Here is a 19,300-nt window from a genome sequence, read left to right as displayed (position 1 = left end):
CAGCCCTGGCCCCACGAGGGCCTGCGTCCTGACCGCACTGGATGCCCGCGCTCGCTCGCAGCAGCAACCGCCCAGCAGCCCTGCCGTCCGCGGCCCCTCTGTTCCGTGGGCTCACCCCGCCCTCTCCTCTACGCACTTTTTCTAGGTGATTTCAGCCACTCCTCTGGCTAACGTCTGTGCAGAGATTTGAACCAGGTCTCAAATTTGTAAAAATTTACTGAAAATTTAAATTCTACGTCCTAAGGGACATAGAATGTCCCTTGAGACATTCTATGCCCCAAGAATGAAAATCTACACCTGACGATTCTCCCAAATGTGGCCGCTCAGGGAGCGCCCGCCCCTCAGGCTGGCCGGCAAAGAGGTCGCGTGTTCACTACGCAGACACAGCTGAAGATGCCTCCGGCAGGAAGGGGCCCCCAGGCAGAGCAGGGAGCTGGCTGGGGCTCCTGCACCCTGTGGAGCAGAGTCGGGGTCAGGGGGACTGCTCCAGGCCAGTGTTCCCCCAGCTCCAGGAAAAGGCTGGACCGGGGAGGAGCCCCGCTATCCAGGATCAACGCTACATACACCATCAAACAACTCCGGAATAACCACCAGCTTTACTTTAAACATCAACAGAGCCAGGACAGCATCTGTACTGCCTTCACTTTGATTTGAAATGAAAAAAATAAAGATGAGATTAAGAGATTAAGTCCCTTTTGCAAAATTTACAAAAGAATATTGTGTGTGTGGACAAAGGTTAAACACTTACCTTTAAATTTGGATCTAATGTTTGCCAGCTCTTTGTTTATTCTCTTTATTTCTGCTTCTTTACTTTTGCCTAAAAAAGAAAACACAAAGGCATCACTTTAACTGATTTCTAAACAAACACCTCTTCCCTGACAACAGTGGCACATCAGAGCTAAAGGCAGAATCAGGCTCGTAGGAGCCCAAGGGCAGACGCCACCGGCCTCCAGGGAGGCCAGCCAGCCGCGTGCGGCCCCTCGCCAGGACCAGTGAGTCCGTGGACGCCCCTCGCGTGAGGGAGCCCCCCAGCAGCACACGGTCAGCTCTGCTCGCCTTCTCACCAGTCCTGGACCGGGGCGCTCTCACAGCGCTGCTGAGTATGCTCCGTAATAAACCACGCTCGGCTAAGCGACTGCTCCTAAAGCTGACTTTTACTTCGAGATCATTTTTTAAAGTGTCACGTTTTAATTACTGTAGGCTTCTCATTTTCTTTCTTTATGAAATTCCAGGCCCACAAAATCTGACAGGTGCACGTCTATAGTAAGCAGTGAAGTCTGGGAACCGTCTATTACATAAAGAAGGAAGGAAGACGCATTAACTGCAGGCAGCCACACCCCACACCCTGCTCTGAGCCCCTCACCCTCCTCGCCACGGTCGGCCTGTGTGCTCATCTCAGTCCACTGAGAGCTGTGCACACAGGCCTGAGGGGCAGACGCCGCCCCCCAGGGCCACACGTCTCAGCAACACTGCACAGAGGAGGCTGCTCATCACACAGGCAGGCTGAGTCGTGCGCTCCCTCTGTGTAACATCCCACTGCTTCTGCAAAGCAGGAGTGCAGCTACGACCAAAGGCCTCTGGGGGCAGGCAAGGAAGTCCCTACCCCAGAGGGAGAAGAGGTTTCCACAGCAACCGCCCCGGGACCGCCGACAGGCTGGGCGCTCACAGACGCCCTGAAGACACGGCGCCCACCGCCCAGCTCCCACCGCTGCCCCTGTGGGACTGATCCCACCCCGCAGAGAGGCAGCCCCCCGGGCGCTCCCGGCACCAGCTCTTTCACCACTAACTTGCTGACAAACAGGGCTGCGCAGCTCCGAAATAACAGAGCCCTCCTGCGAGCCCTTCTGCTCCAGCGAGGCCCGGCCGGCGGAGAGGCACGCCCTCCCACCGGGCCCTGCCCAAGGTGCCCAGACTCGGGTCAAAACAACACTTCCACCCTCAGGGAGACGATGCTCCCAGTGGGGGTGGGGGTGAGTAGAGGCTGGGTGTCTGTAACACGAGCACAGCGGTCAGCTCTGGGAGTGAGGGGCGGGCCAAGGGGACTGACTCTCCTTCCCAGCTCCAAGGCCGGCCCTGTGGAAGAGGCGCCCCAGGACCCAAGGGCACCCTACAAAGCTGCAGGCGGGGCGGTGGGTCAAGCGCAATTAAGTTTTCCTGAAAACGTTAATACCTCTGCAGCAGTAGGCTTTACCGACTGGGTGAAAGGGCTAGGAAACAAGGTCGTGGGCGCCTTCGCCCACAGGACCTGCAGGTGGCGCCCCACGCCTGGCCTGAGCAGGGGCAGGAGGGCCCGCGGGGGTGTGCCCTTGCTGGCGTGTGCTCCTCTCGAGGGTGCAGGAGCTGGTATGTGCTGCTCCCCGGTACGCGAACTCAGCTCTATCCGCCAGCCCGAGGGAAACAGGCCTGCGTGGCAGGAACTTAGTTGAGCAGAAATGACAGAGGATTGGAAAGGAGTGAAGAGGGCACCAGGCGAACGGAGGGGATCGACAGCTCAGGCTCAGAGATCAGGGGGAAGGACACACAGGAGCAAGGGGAACCACGGGGACGCTGCCCTGCCTCCGGGCAGCAAGACCGGGCGGGGGCACGAAGCTGGGGCTTTTTAGCCTAAGCTGGGTCGATTTACAGCACACACACACACACACACATTTATTTTAATGAACGGCGGGCACGCTCTCCCAAGGACAAGAGCAGGCTCTGGAGTGGGGCACTAAGGCTAGATCCAACCACTGCCTCTGGTTTGCTCTGCAACCAAGGGCAATGATTTCGCCTCTCTGAGCACAGCTCCCTCGACAAGGAAACCACAGAAAGTCACAAGGCCTCACGGCAACACACCTGGGCGGGGAGGCAGGAGAGGGCCAGTTCAGTCCAGTCGCTCAGTCGTGTCCAAATCTCTAGACCCCATGGACTGCAGCACGTAGGATTCCCTGTCCATCACCCACTCCCAGAGTTTACTCAGACTCATGTCCATCGCGTCAGTGATGCCATCCAACCATCTCATCCTCTGTCACCCCCTTCTCCTCCCGCCTTCAACCTTTCCCAGCACCAGGGTCCTTTCCAATGAGTCAGTTCTTCGCATCAGGCGGTTGAAGGCACAGCGTGGCTGTGTCCCCGCGGCTCCTCCTGCTCATGTCCTCCCCCTAGACGCCCACCCTCATGCCTTCAGTGACACTCAGCTGTGCCTCACCTGGCGAGACAGCGGAGTAGAAGGATGTGCACTCATCTTCTCCTGTGAGAACTCCAAAATTACAACTCACTGCTGAACGACCATTGACAGGAGAATGTTGGATCCCACCAAAAAAAGATACCCCACGTCCAAGGGCAAAGGAGAAGCCCCAACAAGATGACAGGAAGGGTGAAATCACGTTTAGAATCAAACCCCATACCCGCCAGAGCTGCGCAGAGGGTGCAAACAAAAACCTTGTGAGCACCAGGACCCAGAGCCTGAGCCAGACCTCGTAGCCTCCTGCGTGGGGGCATGGCTCCGGGTGGGGGTCCCAGGGTCACACAGCCTGTGACCTGAGCCCTCGTGGAGGAGGTCACCATTAACCCACTAGAGAGCAGATGACCAAGCAGATGACCCACAAACTGCAGAACAACTATACCAAAGAACTTCTCACACTGCTAAGAAAGTTCTAGGACCCATAACCCCACAGGACTTCCCTCGTAGCTCCATTGGAAAAGAAGCTGCCTGGAGTGCAGGAGACCCAGGTTCAATTCCTGAGTCGGGAAGGTGCTCTGGAGAAGGAAATGGCAAACCCAATCCAGTATTCTTACCTGGAAAATCCCATGGACAGAGGAGCCTGGCAGGCTACAGTCCCTGGGATCACAAGACTTAGCAACTAAACCACCACCAGGAGCCATAACAGATTCCCCAACCTGGAGATCTGGCAAAGGTACTGAGAACTCCCAGAGAATTTGACTTTGGAGGCCAGTGGGATTTGATTACAGAACTTACACAGAACTGGGGAAACAGACTCTTGGAGGGCTCAAATGAAACCTTGTGTGCCCCAGGACCCAGGAGAAAGGAGCAGTGACCCCACAAGAGACTGACCCAGACTTGCCTGTGAGTATCTAGGAATCTCCAGCAGAGGCGTGGGTCGCCGTGGCCTGCTGCAGGTTGGGGCACTGAGTGCATCACTGCCTGCATGGGACCTTTTGAAGGAGGTCGACATTATCTTCATTACCTCCACCAAAGTTTGGTCTCAGGTCTAGTAACAGGGAGGGAACACAGCCCCGCCCATCAACAGAAAATTGGATTAAACATTTACTGAGCATGGCCCCGCCCATCAGAACAAGACCCAGTTTCCACCTCAGTCTCTCCCGTCAGGAAGCTTCCATAAGCCTCTTATCCTTCTCCATCAGAGGGCAGACAGACTGGAAACCACTATCACAGAAAATTAACCAATCTGATCACATGGACCACAACCTTGCCTAACTCAATGAAACTATGAGCCATGTCGTGTAGGGCCACCCAAGACGGAGTGGAGAGTTCTGACAAAACATGGTCCACTGGAGAAGGGAATGGCAAACCACTTCAGTACTCTTGCCTTGAGAACCCCATGAACAGCATGAAAAGGGAGAAGGGACTGCCCCCAGGGCAGAGCGCGAGGAGCGGGGCAGAGGGCAGGCACTGCTCCTGGCTCAGAGACACCAAGAGCAGTGCCCAGTGCAGACACAGAGGAGGGCGTCTGTGGGACAGCAGGGCCACCCTGGGCCCCAGCCCACCACAGTCCAGAGGACCAACCTCTCGTAAACCACCACCACAGGGGGCTGAGTCAGGCCCACACAGAGACGGCACGCAGCAGGCAGACAGCCCCACAGACAGAGCAGCACCGGAACCGCCAGCCCCAGACAAGCTGGAGAGCAGCAAGAAAAGCGGAGAAGGGACTAAAAAACACAGAACAATTCAGATACTAGGTAAGAGAAATCAGGTAAGATAGACATTTAAAAATCATTTAAAAAATGAATAAAAACAGGGAGTTCCCTGACGGTCCAGCTGTTAAGACCCTGTGCTCTCACTGCCAAGGACCTGGATTCAACCCCTGCCCAGGGAACGAAGATCCCACAAAGTGTGCGGCACAGCCAGAAAGAGAAAGAACAGAAGGACACACACAGAGGCCTGAAGAGAAGCTGAAGATGAAGAGAGACAGAATCATTTAGATCAAATAGAAACGAAGAGCGTTTCGCTGGCGGCCCAGTGGTAAAGAATACATCTGCTAATGCAGGAGACGCAGGTTCAATCCGTGATTCAGGAAGACCCCACACGCCACGGAGCAGCTAAGCCCACTCACCATAGCTACCGAGCCTGTGCCCCAGGGCCCACAAGCCGCAGCCGCCGAAGCCTCACAGCTGACAGCTCGGGGCCATCCCTGGCCAGCTAACACATCTGCAACGGCAACGAACAGCCAAAAAAGGAAGGAAAAAAAATCCTTGGAACCTCTGGGAAAAAGCAGCTGATACAAGGAAGAAAACGAGACCTCCTCAGATCTCTGATCCTAGGGGGCTTGGGTCTGGGCTGGACCACCACGTCCACTGGCTGGACTGCGCCTGGGTGCCCTCATCACCCGGGGAAGACGACACCCTGGGGACCGAGGACATACACACTGGCCCTCACGGGCTGGCGGTGCTCCCACTCCGCAGGGCGAGGCTGTGCCTGAGCCACAGCCCGGGGACCCCCACGGCCCGGAGCATGCCCACGGCCCCAGGGACCCCCACGGCCCAGAGGACACCCACAACCCTGGGGACCCCCACAGCCCGGGGACCCCCATGGCCCGGAGCATGCCCACAGCCCCAGGGACCCCCACGGCCCAGAGGACACCCACAACCCTGGGGACCCCCACAGCCCGGGGACCCCCATGGCCCGGAGCATGCCCACGGCCCCAGGGACTCCCACGGTCCAGAGGACACCCACAACCCTGGGGACCCCCACAGCCCGGGGACCCCCATGGCCCGGAGCATGCCCACAGCCCCAGGGACCCCCACGGCCCAGAGGACACCCACAACCCTGGGGACCCCCACAGCCCGGGGACCCCCATGGCCCGGAGCATGCCCACGGCCCCAGGGACCCCCACAGCCCAGAGGACACCCACAACCCTGGGGACCCCCACGGCCCCGGGGACCCCCACGGCCCAGAGGACACCCACGGCCCCAGGGACCCCCATGGCCCTAGGGATGCCCACAACCCTGGGGACCCCCACAGCCCAGAGGACACTCACGGCCCAGAGGACACTCACGGCCCCGGAAACCCCCATGACCCTGGGGATGCCCACAACCCTGGGGACCCCCATGGCCCTGGGGACCCCCACGGCCCAGAGGACACTCACGGCCCCGGAAACCCCCACGGCCCTGGGGACCCCCACAACCCTGGGGACCCCCACGGCCCCAGGGACGCTCACAGCCCCAGGGACGGCCCTCCCGACCCCCACCACCCAGGAACTGCTCAGGTTCTGACTCGCCCGAACAGGTGAAGCTTCGAGTATGGCCATGAGGGAGACACACCACACACAGATCAACACGTCCAAATCCACACTTATGCCCCAAATTCACCAAACCGCCACCCTCCTCCGCGTGGCGAGGATGCCGGGGAGAAACACAAGTGTGGCCCCACCTCAGGTTCACAAGAGTGACCGGCCCTCCTGGCCCAGCATCTCGCCACCAAGTCCTGCCGCCCCGCATTGCTGGGAGCAGCTGTAGCAAGAAGGCTGCTCTTTCCAGATAAAGCAACAGCCCTGGAGAAGGAGAGGAGGCTGCCCACCCCGACTCAAGAAGCCCATCCTGACGGGCTGGCCACAGCCAGAGCACCAGGTGTGGGGCTGGGCCTCAAAGGCCTGCAGTGAGACCCCCATGCCTACCCCACCAGAACGCGGCAGGCTGTCGGCCACAGAAAACAGCAAGCTTCTAACAGGCAGTTCCCACAGTGGGTGTCGGAGCTCTGGGGGCTAATGAGAAACCCAGGCCAGCCCACAACCACCGCCCCCAAACCAGCTATAGTATGCACCCAGTCGGGAGCAAAGCGCGCTCTAGGGGGACAGGCTCTGAAAACCAGCTTGGAGTCTAGAGTCACCGCCGGGGCCTTTCTCCTGGAAGCACACGCGGGCTAACAACGTGCTGGTTAGCTGCCCCTTCTTGTTTGCTGGCCGCGCTCATCAGCTCCCAACGCAGTGTTCTCAGAACAGCCTACCTTCACACAAAATCACAGGGGCCTATCACAGCAAACCGCGAAAATCTTAGAGTAGTAAGTCTGAAATTTACAATAAAATTCGATCGAAACAAAGTTTAGTCTGTGTGTAAAATGACTTCACTGAGGAAACCAAAGGCCCAAAACTGACCACAGCAAAGCCTGCTTCTGAAATCAGAGGGCGGGCGCGGGGAAGACCGCCCCTCCGGCCGGGCCCTGCCGCTCCCGCAGGAGCCCCACACGGTGCGAGGAGGGCCACACCACAGGCCCTGAGGGCACGCAGGGCGCCAGGACTACTCCCGGAGCGCTCTCTTCTCGTTACCTCTGGTGCACAGGAAGGCTGGGCCTCAGCTCAGAGCAGAAACCCTTCAAACAGCGGATGGGAACCCAAGATTCCAGGGAACACAGAGCTGCTGTGCCACAGATCAAAGCAGCGTGGTCCCGACCAACGCCAACAGTGTGTCTTATTTTAACAGCAGAGTGAGACGTGACTGACGTGTCCCACAATTCACTCACCTGACGCACACCACTCGACGGCTTCGAGTACATTCAGAGACGTGCATCCATCACCACTGTCTGATTTTGGAAAATGGTCACCTCTGCAAAAAGAAACACCACACCCTCCCGCAGTCACCCCCTACCCCTCCCTCCTCAGCCAGGCTCCCCTCTTCATCTCCACGGCTTCACCTCCTCTAAATGCTTCACACGCAAACAACCTGTACATGTTCTTCTGTGGCTAGCTTCCTTCAGCACTTACAAAAGACGCCACGACTGTTTCAAGGTAGCATGGGTCAGTACCTCATCCCTTCTCACTGCTGGATAACACTGCTTTATACAGATGTGCCACATTTGGTTATCGATCACTTGATGAGTTTGGGGTTTGTTACCACTTTTTGGTTACTATGAATGTGTTGCTATGAACATCTATGAATAAGATTTTGTGTGAATATACACTTGCAGAACTGCTGGGTCATATGACAACTGCATGTTTAACACCTGGAGGAACTGACAAGATGTTTTCCCAAAAGGCAGCATCATCTCTGTTGTCTGGTCACTCAGTTCTGTCCAACTCTTTGGGACTTCACGGCCTGTAGCCCGCCAGCTCCTCTGTCCGTGAGAGTTCCCAGGCAGCAATACTGGAGTGGGTTGCCATTTTCTTCTCCAAGGGATCTTCCAGACCCAGGAAGCAAACCCCATCTCCTGCACTGGCAGGTGGATTCTTTACCACTAACCACCAGGAAAGCCCATCTTACTCACCACCACAAATGAGCCAGGGTTCCAATTTCTCCACAATTTTGCCAACACTTGTTACTGTCTATCATTCTTACCCCAGCCATCCTAGTGTGTGAGAAGTGGTTGTCACTGTGTTTTCGATGTGCAGTTGCCTAATGGCTTATGTTATCAACTGGACATCTGTGTATCTACTTTACCCATCTTTAATTAGGCTATTTGTCTTTTTTCTTTCGGGGGCCACACTACACAGCTTGTTGGATCTTAGTTCCCCGGAGGCCAGAGACTGAAAGCAGGCGCTCTGCAGTGACAGTACAGAGTGCTAACTACGAAACTGCCAGCAAGTCCCTGCTGTGCTGTGATTTTATCTTCATTTATCTCAGTGTATTTTTTTAACCTCTCTTGCGTCCTCTTCTTTGATTCACTAGCTATTTAGAAGGGTGTTTGATTTCCACAGATTTGTGAATTTCCTGCCGTTCAGTTCAGTCGCTCAGTCATGTCCCGCTCTGTGAGCCCACGGACCTGAAGCGCGCCAGGCCTCCCTGTTTATCACCAACTCCCAGAGCTTGCTCAGACTCATGTCCACCGAGTCAGTGATACAATCCAACCATCTCGTCTTCTGCCATCCCCTTCTCCCCATGCCTTCAATCTTTCCAAACATCAGGGTCTTTTCCTATGAGTCAGTTCTTTGCATCAGGTGGCCAAAATATTGGAGATTCAGCTTCAGCATCAGTCCTTCCAATGAATATTCAGGACTGATTTCCTTTAGGATGGGGTGGTTGGATCTCCTTGCAGTCCAAGGGACTCTCAAGAGTCTTCTGCAACACCACAGTTCAAAAGCATCAATTCTTAGGCACTCAGCTTTCCTTATGGTCCAACTCACATCCACAGATGACCACTGGAAAAACCATAGCCTTGACTAGACGGACCTTTGTCAGCAAAGTAATCTCTCTGCTTTTCAATATGCTGTCTAGGTTGGTCACAGCTTTTCTTCCAAGGAGCATCTTTTAATTTCATGGCTGCAGTCACCGTCTGCAGTGATTCTGGAGCCCAGAAACACAAAGTCTCTCACTGTTTGCACTGTTTCCCCATTTATTTGCTACGAAGTGATGAGACTGCATGCCATGATCCTAGTTTTTTGAATGTTGAGTTTTAAGCCCGCTTTTTCACTCTCCTCTTTCACCTTCATCAGGAGACTCTTCAGCTCCTCTTTGCTTTCTGCCATAAGGGTGGTGTCATCTGCATATCTGAGGTTACTGATATTTTTCCCAGCAATGTTATTCCAGCTTGTGCTTCATCCAGCCCAGCATTTCTCATGATGCACTCTGCATATAAGTTAAATAAGCAGGGTGACAATATACAGCCTTGACGTACTCTTTTCCCAATTTGAACCAGTCCATTGTTCCATGTCCGGTTCTAAGTGTTGCTTCTTGACCTGCACACAGGTTTTGCAGGAGGCTGGTAAGGAGGTCTGGCACTCCCATCTCTTTTAAGAATTTGCCAAAGTTTGCTGTGATCCACACAGTCAAAGTCTTTAGCATAGTCAATGAAACAGAAATAGATGTTTTTCTGAAATTCTCTTGCTTTTTCTATGATCTAACGGGTGTTGGCAATTTGATCTCTGGTTCCTCTGCCTTTTCTAAATCCAGGTTGAACATGTGGAAGTGCTCGGTTCACGTACTGTTAAAGCCTAGCTTGGAGAATTTTTTTTTTTCATTTATTTTTATTAGTTGGAGGCTAATTACTTTACAATATTGTAGTGGTTTTTGCCATACATTGACATGAATCAGCCATGGATGTACATGTGTTCCCCATCCCGATCCCCCCTCCCGCCTCCCTCCCCATCCCATCCCTCTGGGTCATCCCAGTGCACCAGCCCTGAGCACTTGTCTCATGCATCCAACCTGGGCTGGTGATCTGTTTCACCCTAGATAATACATATGTTTCAATGCTGTTCTCTCAGAACATCCCACCCTAGCCTTCTCCCACAGAGTCCCAAAGTCTGTTCTGTACATCTGTGTCTCTTTTTCTGTTTTGCATATAGGGTTATTGTTACCATCTTTTTAAATTCCATATATATGCATTAGTATACTGTATTGGTGTTTATCTTTCTGGCTTACTTCACTCTGTATAATGGGCTCTAGTTTCATCCATCTCATTAGAACTGATTCAAATGAATTCTTTTTAATGGCTGAGTAATACTCCATTGTGTATATGTACCACAGCTTCCTTATCCATTTGTCTGCTGATGGGCACCTAGGTTGCTTCCATGTCCTGGCTATTATAAACAGTGCTGCGATGAACACTGGGGTGCACGTGTCTCTTTCAGATCTGGTTTCCTCGGTGTATATGCCCAGGAGTGGGATTCCTGGGTCATATGGCAGTTCTACTTACAGTTTTTTAAGGAATCTCCACACTGTTCTCCATAGTGGCTGTACTAGTTTGCATTCCCACCAACAGTGTAAGAGGGTTCCCTTTTCTCCACACCCTCTAGCTTGGAGAATTTTGAGCATTACTTTGCTGGCGTGTGAGATGAGTGCAAGTGTGCAGTAGCTGAACATTCTTGGGCATTGCTTTTCTTTGGGATTAGAATGACAACTGACCTTTTCCAGTCCTGTGACCACTGCTGAGTTTTCCAAATTTGCTGGCATATTGAGTGCAGCACTTTAACAGCATCATCTTTTAGGATTTGAAAGAGCTCAGCTGAAATTCCATCACCCCCACTAGCTTTGTTCGTAGTGATGATTCCTAAAGCCCACTTGACTTCGAATTCCAGGATGTCTGGTTCTAGGTGAGTGATCACACCATCGTGGTTATCTGGGTCATTAAGATCCTTTTTGTATAGTTTTTCTGTGTATTCTTGCCACCTCTTCTTAATATCTTCTGCTTCTGTTAGGTCCCTACCATTTCTGTCCTTTATTGTGCCCGTCTTTGCATGAAATGTTCCCTTAGTATCTCTTGGTATCTCTAATTTTCTTGAAGAGATCTCTAGTCTTTCCCATTCGTTTTCCTCTATTTCTTTTCACTGATTGCTGAGGAAGGCTTTCTTATCTCTCCTTGCTATTCTTTGGAACTCTGCATTCAGATGGTATTTCTTTTCTCTTCTCCTTTGCCTTTCACTTCTTTTCTCAGCTATTTGTAAGGCCTCCTCAGGCAACCATTTTGCTTTTTTGCATTTCTTTTTCTTGTGGATGGTCTTGATCACTGCCTCCGGTACAATGTCACAAACCTCCCTCCACAGTTCTTCAGGCACTGTCTATCAGACCTAACCTCATGAATCTATTTGTCACTTCCACTGTATAATCGTAAGGGATTTGATTTATGTCATAACTGAATGGGTCTAGTTGTCTTCCCTACTTTTTTCAATTTAAGTCTGAATTTTGCAACAAGGAGTTCCTGATCTGAGCCACAGTCAGCTCCTGGGCTTGTTTTTGCTGACTGTATAGAGCTTCTCCATCTTCAGCTGCAAAGAATATAATCAGTCTGATTTCGGTGTTGACCATCTGGTGATGTCCATGTGTAGAGTCGTCTCTTGTGTTGTTGGAAGAGGGCGTTTGCTATGACCAGTGTGTTCTCTTGGCAAAACTCTGTTAGTCTTTGGCCTGCTTCGTTTTGTACTCCAAGGCCAAACTTGCCTGTTACTACAAGCATCTCTTGACTTCCTACTTTTGCATTCTAGTCCCCTATGATGAAAAGGACATCTTTTTTGGTGTTAGTTCTAGAAGGTCTTGTAGGTCATGACAGAACCATTCAAATTCAGCTTCTTCGGCATTAGTGGTTGGGGCATAGACTTGGATTGATACTGAATGATTTGCCCTGGAAACAAACAAGAGATCATTCTGTCATTTTTGAGACTGCATCCAAGTACTGCATTTCGGACTCTCTTGTTGCCTATGAGGGCTACTCCAATACTTCTAAGGGATTCTTACCTACAGTAGTTACTGATTTCTAATTTCACTCCACTGTGGTTGGTGAACAAACTTTGTATGATTCCAATCCTTTTAAACTTGAGGCTTCTTTTTAATGGCTTAACATACAGAGTATTCTGAGCAATGTCCCCCATGCACCTGAGAACAACGTACACACCCTGCTCTTGCCGGGCGGCACAGGCTGCAGAGGTCCGTGAGGTCCAGCTGCCTGACAGTGAAGTCTTCTGTCCACCGCTGCTCTTTCGTCCACTGTGTCTATTACTGAACGCCGGGTACTAAAGTCCCAACTACTGACACTACTGTTGAAGTATCTATTTCTCCCGTCATTTCTTCGGGTATTTTACTTTCTGTATCTTGAGGCTCTGGTACTGGGTTTAGAATTGGGAATTGCCTGGCGGTCCAGTGGTTAGGACTCAGCACCTTCACTGTCATGGCCCAGGTTCAGCCCCTGGTCAGGGAACTTAAGATTCCGCAATCCATGAGGCACGATCCAAAAAACAGAATCGACACACTGACCCTCTACCATTGTACAACATTCTTCTACATCTCTAATGACGACTTTTGTTAGAAGGCCTCTCTTGTCTGATGGAGCACTCCAGCACTCTTCTGGTTACTGTCTGCAAAGCACATCGTTTTCCTTCCTTTCACTAGTATCTTTTGTTTGTACCTTTTATTAATCTACAGTGTCTTTTGAACAAAGTTATTTAGTTGGATCATGCCTTTTTTTTAACCCATTCTGCCAATCTGTCTTTTAATTCCAGGGCTTAATTCATTTATATTTAAGATAATCACTAATAAGGTAGGATTTACATCTGCGATTTTGCTATGTTTTCTAATGTCTGTCATGTTCCTGCATTCTTCCACTGCCTTCTTTTGTACTGCATGCATGCTAAGTCACTTCAGTCATGTCCAATTTTGCAACTCTATGAACTATAGTCCTCCAGGCTCCTCTGTCCATAGGATTCTCCAGGCAAGAATATTGGAGTGGGTTGCCATGCCCTCCTCCAGGGGATCTTCCCTACCCAAGGATCGAACCCGTGTCTCCTGCATTGTCAGGCAAGTTCTTTACCACTAGTGCCATCTAGGAAGCAGAAGTGCTTTTCAGCACACCAGTTCAATTCCCTGTTTCTTCTTACTATTTATTTATTTATTAGTTACTTTCCTAGTAGCTGCCTGGGGATCATAATTAACACTTAAAACAATCTAGTGTGATTAATATAAATTTAATTTTAGGGAATTCCCTGGCAATCCAGTGGTTTGGACTTAGCACTTTCACTGCCATGGCCTGGGTTCAACCCCTGGTTAAGGAACTAAGATCCTACAAGCCATGTCGCATGGCCAAAAGAAAAACTTTAATAGTATAGAGAAATTCTGTTCCAATATAGCTCTGTTCCTTCCCTCCTCCTGTGTGGTAGTTTTGTCATACAAATTACACATTTAAACACTACAAGATCATCAGTATAATTTTATTTGGGCTTCCCTTGTGGCTCAGCTGGTAAAAAATCCGCCTGCAGTGTGGGAGACCTGGGTTGGATCCCGGGTTGGGAGGATCCCCTGGAGGAGGGAACGGCTCCCCACTCCAGTATTCTAGCCTAGAGAATTCCATGGACTTCTAATTTTACTCCACTGTGGTTGGTGAACATACTTTGTATGGTTTCAATCCTTTAAAATTTGAGGATTTTTTTTTAATGGCTTAACATACAGTCTGTTCTGAAGAATGTCCCCTGTGCACCTGAGAATTTTGTTTAAACTATATTAAAATTAGTTAAATACTACTGTTTTATGCAGTTTTCTTTTAAGTCAGGTAGGAGACCAAAAATTACAAAAATATAATGTCTTTTAGATTTTCCCATGCAGCTGTCTTTACCACTGCTCTCTACTTCTGCGTGTATTCTGCCCCCGAGTGTCTCCTCACTGTGCCTGACCATCCCCTTCAGCATTTTTTAAATTAACTTGTCTTAGCTGTGCTGGGTCATCCTGCTGCATGCAGGCTTTCCCTAGCCGCAGCAGGCAGGGGCTTCTCTCCAGCTGCACTGAGCAGGCTTCTCATTGCTGTGGCTTCTCTCGTGGCACAGCATGGGGCATGAAAGCTCAGTAGTGGTGCACGGGCTTAACTGCTCCTCAGCAAGTGGGAGCCTCCCAGACCGTGGATCGAACCTGTGTCCCCTGCATTGGCAGGTAGATTCCTAACCGCTGGACCACCAGGGAAGTTTTCCCTTTAATATTTATTGCAGCACCGGTCTCCTAGGAACAAATTTCCTCATTCTTGTTTATTTAGCAATATCTTAATTTCATTTATGAAAAATGGTTTTGTGTGTTAAAAAAGCACAAAAGAGATCTCACTTTGCCGACAAAGGTCCATATAGTGAAAGCAATGGTTTGTCCAGTAGTCATGTACGGATGTGAGACTTAGGACTATAAAGAAGGCTGAGTGCAGAAGAATTGATGCTTTCAAATTGTGGTGCTGGATCTTGAGAGTCCTTTGGACTGCAAGGAGATCAGACCAGTCAATCCGGAAGGAAATCAACTCTGAATATTCATTGGAAGGACTGATGCTGAAGCTGAAGCTCCAATACTCTGGCTACCTGATGCAAAGAACCGACTCACTGGAAAAGACCCTGATGCTGGGAAAGATTGAAAGCAAAAGGAGAAGGGGAGGGCAGAGGATGAGATGGTTGGATGGCATCACTGACTCAACAGACATGAATCTGAGCAAGCTCCAGAAGACAGGAAGCACAGAGGAGCCTGGCGCGCTGCGGTCCGTGGGGTCACAGAATCAGACAGGACTCAGCGACCGAACAACAACAGTGCACTTTACGGCGCCCCACAGGCCTCTACAGCCCTGTTCACTTTTCTTCTTTCTTTTTGCTTGCTTTTCCTCAACTGCATCTGTGCTTACCTTGATTTACATCTTATAATTAGAGTAAAAATCCTATTCCCAAATTCACTGATTTCTTTCTTGTGCCAGTTCAAATCTACTCTTGAGTCCCTCTAGTGAATTTTTCATTTTTCACAGTTATTGTCTTTTCAACTCCAGAATTTCTATTTGATGTTTTTTTTAAATAGTGTCTACCTTTTTACTGATAGCTTCTACTTGGTGAGATATCACTTTCATGTATTAATTATTTGGACATAGTTTATTTTAGTTCTTTGAACACATTTATAATAGACAATTTAAAGTCCTTATCGAGTATTATTAAACCTAGCGTCTGGGCCCTTTCAAGGACAGTCGCTATCGACTACAGTTTCCCTGTGTAAAGACCACAGTTTCCTATTTCTTTGCACATCTCATCAGTTCTTACTGAAAACTGGTATTTCAGACAATACACTGGGGCCACCCTGCAGTTCAGACTGTCCCCTTCCCCAGGGACTGCTGTTGCTATTGTTACTGGTTCAGGACTTTCCTGTAACGTCTGTAATTCCCCACAGTTTACAGCCAGCGTAAGTCACTGCTCAGTTAGCTCAGGGATTTCTTTAAATGTGTTGACTAGTGAGTGTCCTGGATGCCGCCAGGACTTGTGGACATGTTGAGGCGCACCTTCAGCCCTCAGGCAGGTACCCTCCGCCTTCAGCTCTCTCTGTGCAGGACTCAGGACTAAACCTCGTGAGAGGCCAGGGCCCCGTGCGCAGCCCTGCCTTGCGCGCCTTCAAGATCCGCAGGAGTCTGTCAGAGCTGCTCAGAGCCCAGGCCGCAGACACTCCCACTGTCTCAACCACACTCTTTGCCCCCAGCTGTGACAGTAACAAAGACACAGGGTGGGCTCCTCCCGGTCAGCTCTGCAAATGGGCTCTCCAGAGAGCCAGAGGCCAGTCAGTCACACCACTCTGAGGAGAGGACTCCTGAGGGACCCCAGATCCAATCTGGGCCTTCCAAGAGCTGCAAGGCCACGGCCATGGCTGTAAGATGTGGCTCTCAGCGACCCAGGTCATGGCAGAGGAGAATCACAAGAAGTCAAGTTGGAGGTTCAGCAGTTTTTCTTGAATAAATTGTCCTGAGATTATGTCAATGTTTAGTTTATTTGCAGAGCTCCAACACAGTTGATTTTGACCATTTTTACCAGAGTTTTCACTGCTTTTACAGACGAGTGGATTTACAAGGTCCTCACTCTACCATCCTTTTGAATGGCATTTCTGCTGCACAATTCCAGCCACTATGAGTAAACAGTGCTTTCCTACTCACGCCCCTGGCAGTTCTGACTCCTGGATCCCAATATCCACCCTGCCTTTCCACTCCTCCTGCCTTGATGCCTGCCATCTCCTCCAGACCAGAGCAATCAACCTAACTGGCTTCCCTGCCTCAAACTTCATCTAAAATCATCCTCTGCATTCAAAATTACTATTCTACTAATAAAAGGTAAATTGTAAAGCATCATTCTGCTGTTTAAGACACGTCAACGGCCCCCACCCCACAGAGGAGGTGTGCGCGGACCAGCTCCAGCGGCTGCCACGCTGAGCGCTCCCATAGCGTCCCCCGCCTGCCCGCACGGCTCATTCCGGGACCCCCACAATCCCCGCCGTGTCCCGCTGCCACTCACGCCCCTCTGTGGCGCTCCTCCCGCTTCCTGCACCCTGCAGCTCAGAAAGGCCGCCCGAGCGTGACCCGCACCACCACGCCTGGCCACCCTCTCCGGACCATCGCCGGCCCTCCCTGAGGAGCTGATGACCCTGGTTTTCACTACTCACCTCACACACTCACCACTCTGGCTACAAGGGCTCGGCCCCTCTAGGGGAAAGGCCGCATCTCATCACCCTCAGCGTTTAGCACACGAGGAAGAACAGCCTCTGCACAAGGCCTCTCCCTGTCTCCCACTTCCAGGACCCCAACCTCACCTCCGATCTACCTTCCTCTGGGTGCGCTCCGCGGCAGCCGCGCACCCTCCTGCTGTCTCTTCCACACGCGGACGATCGCCCCACAAAGGCCTCATACCTGCTGTCCCCTCCAACAAGGGCATGGCCCAGTGCCTTCCAGCCTGCTCAACTGCTACCTTCAGAGCAAGACCAGCCCTGGCCACCTGGCCTGAAGTGGAGAACCCACAGCCCTGTGTCCCCCACCACCTCCTCACCCTCACGTTTCCCTCTTGTACGTCCTGTCTTCAGCCATATGACACAACTTTTTATTTTGTTTCCACCCACCAGAATGTAAGCTCCACAGGAGTGGGCAGTTCTGCGTTTTTCAGTCACGGCTATATCCCCGGGTGCCCAGCAGGTGCCCGGTGAGGAATGCACACGCCGCTGCATGTGCCCCATGACCGCAGCAGCTATCCTGCACTCGCAACGGTCCCCAGGGCTTTCAAGCGAGTGAGCTAGGAAACAAGTAACGTCACTGATCCCCGGAAGGGCCACCGGAGCAGGTGACGCTCTCACCTCCAGTGGGGAGTTCTCCCGCAAGGCTTCGGTCCCTGAGCCCGTCCTATTGGGGCCTGGTCCACTCTGCTCCAGGACACTCAGAACCTTCATTGCCGCCAGCACGTCCCACCTCAGCTAGAACACCTCCCACCTCCCACTCAGGCCTCCTCTGAGGCCGAGACCTTCACGTACAGGGGGACCTGTCACTCGCCTGACTCTTCAGCAGCCTCCGACACGAAACCTCAGAGAGCGCAGACAGCCTGCAGGGAAGGGCCCACCCTCTACGCTCCGGCGCCCAGGGCTCCCAGGTCCTGGAGCGGGGCCACATCGGTGACTCAGCCCAGCCTGCTCCCTCCAGACCCAGCTCACGTGCTGTGTCCTCAGAGAGGCCCTCTGTGAACACCCTACCTGACGCACGCTCCCTTCCGTGCTCCACCATGATGGCATATATTCTAAAAATATTTCTAGTTTCAAAAGTTTGAGCTCAGGGTTAAAAGTAACTCTTTGAAAAGTTAGGAATCCAAACTCTCCTGACTGATTCATTATCAGCAATTACAGAATCCACTGACATCCCCACAAAGACAGACTTCCATTTACCACGTTCCATCACCAGCAAGAAACTGCCTCGATACCACAGGTCACACCTGTGAGACAGATCCTCCCAAGACCCTGTCGCCCTGCCCTGACCTCTGGGGCCCGGAGCACTGTGAACCAAGCCCCAGGAAGCAGCTGTTCTGTGAACAGAGAACAAGCCAACCCGCTTGCTGCTCGAGTCAGAAGTAAAGTAAGAGCCACAGAATCCCAGGTTCTCTCAGAAATTCTACTAGAAACTCATGTCAAACATGTCTAGTGAGAACCACCCACCCAAACTTAAGTTCACAATAAAAGGTATTATCACTCCAATTAGGAATCAAAGGTAAGAGTACATAAAGCCACATTATTCTTTCCCAACACCTTCCCTCAGGGAGCAATTAATCCACGGCATAAATAATGGCCATTAAGGTGATGAAGGTCCACATCGTGTGTGTGTGTGTGTGTGTGTATGCGCGCGTGTGTGTAATATATGAAGGTCTGCATGGGTGTGTGTGTGCGTGCGTGTGTGTAATATATGAAGGTCTGCATGGGTGTGTGTGTGCGTGTGTGTAATACACGAAGGTCGGCATGGTGTGTGTGTGTGTCTGTGTGTGTGTAATACACAAAATTAGTCCAAAGCTTATTTAAAAGGAGAAAATTATGATGAGAGTGGATACCACCACAATTCTGGACGCTGGAAAGAGACCATGGTTATGGACTCAGTCTAACAGAGCAAGCTGGACTCCAGCCGCCCGCAGGAGGAAGGACCAGTGAGAATCCAGTCTTCGTCAGAGAGCTCGACAGGCTCAGGACCGGAAGGTGCCTCGGGGCGGGGGCCCTGGGGGCCGGGGTGGAAGATTCGCAGGGAGCAGCAGCCGCGCCCCCAGCCCGGCCCCCCTAAATCCCAGCAGAAGACAACAGGCTACCCCCCACAAAAGCAGGAGCACAGAGCTGCAGGCCTGGTGACACCACCACGCGCTGGAGGGAGGCTGAGGAAAGCACAGCTGAGTGACAGACCCCAGAGCAGTGAGACGCCCCTGCCCAG

General features: G+C 51.7%; 1 protein-coding gene across 4 annotated transcripts in view; it reads right to left on the bottom strand.

Annotated features, from left to right (window-relative positions):
• The window catches only part of AP2A2 (adaptor related protein complex 2 subunit alpha 2), a 69,881-nt gene that overhangs the window by 35,512 nt on the left and 15,069 nt on the right, over positions 1–19,300 (bottom strand). For all 4 annotated transcript variants that reach the window (XM_043922749.1, XM_043922750.1, XM_043922751.1 and 1 more), the window contains exon 2: positions 749–817. In XM_043922749.1, the coding sequence (XP_043778684.1) occupies positions 749–817 (69 nt within the window). The remainder of the gene's footprint in view (positions 1–748; positions 818–19,300) is intronic.

The sequence above is a fragment of the Cervus elaphus genome, chromosome 2 (genome assembly GCF_910594005.1).
Source record: "Cervus elaphus chromosome 2, mCerEla1.1, whole genome shotgun sequence".
Lineage (NCBI taxonomy): Eukaryota > Metazoa > Chordata > Mammalia > Artiodactyla > Cervidae > Cervus > Cervus elaphus.
Note: the sequence above shows the minus strand (reverse complement) of the source record. Positions and strands in the feature narration are given on the sequence as shown.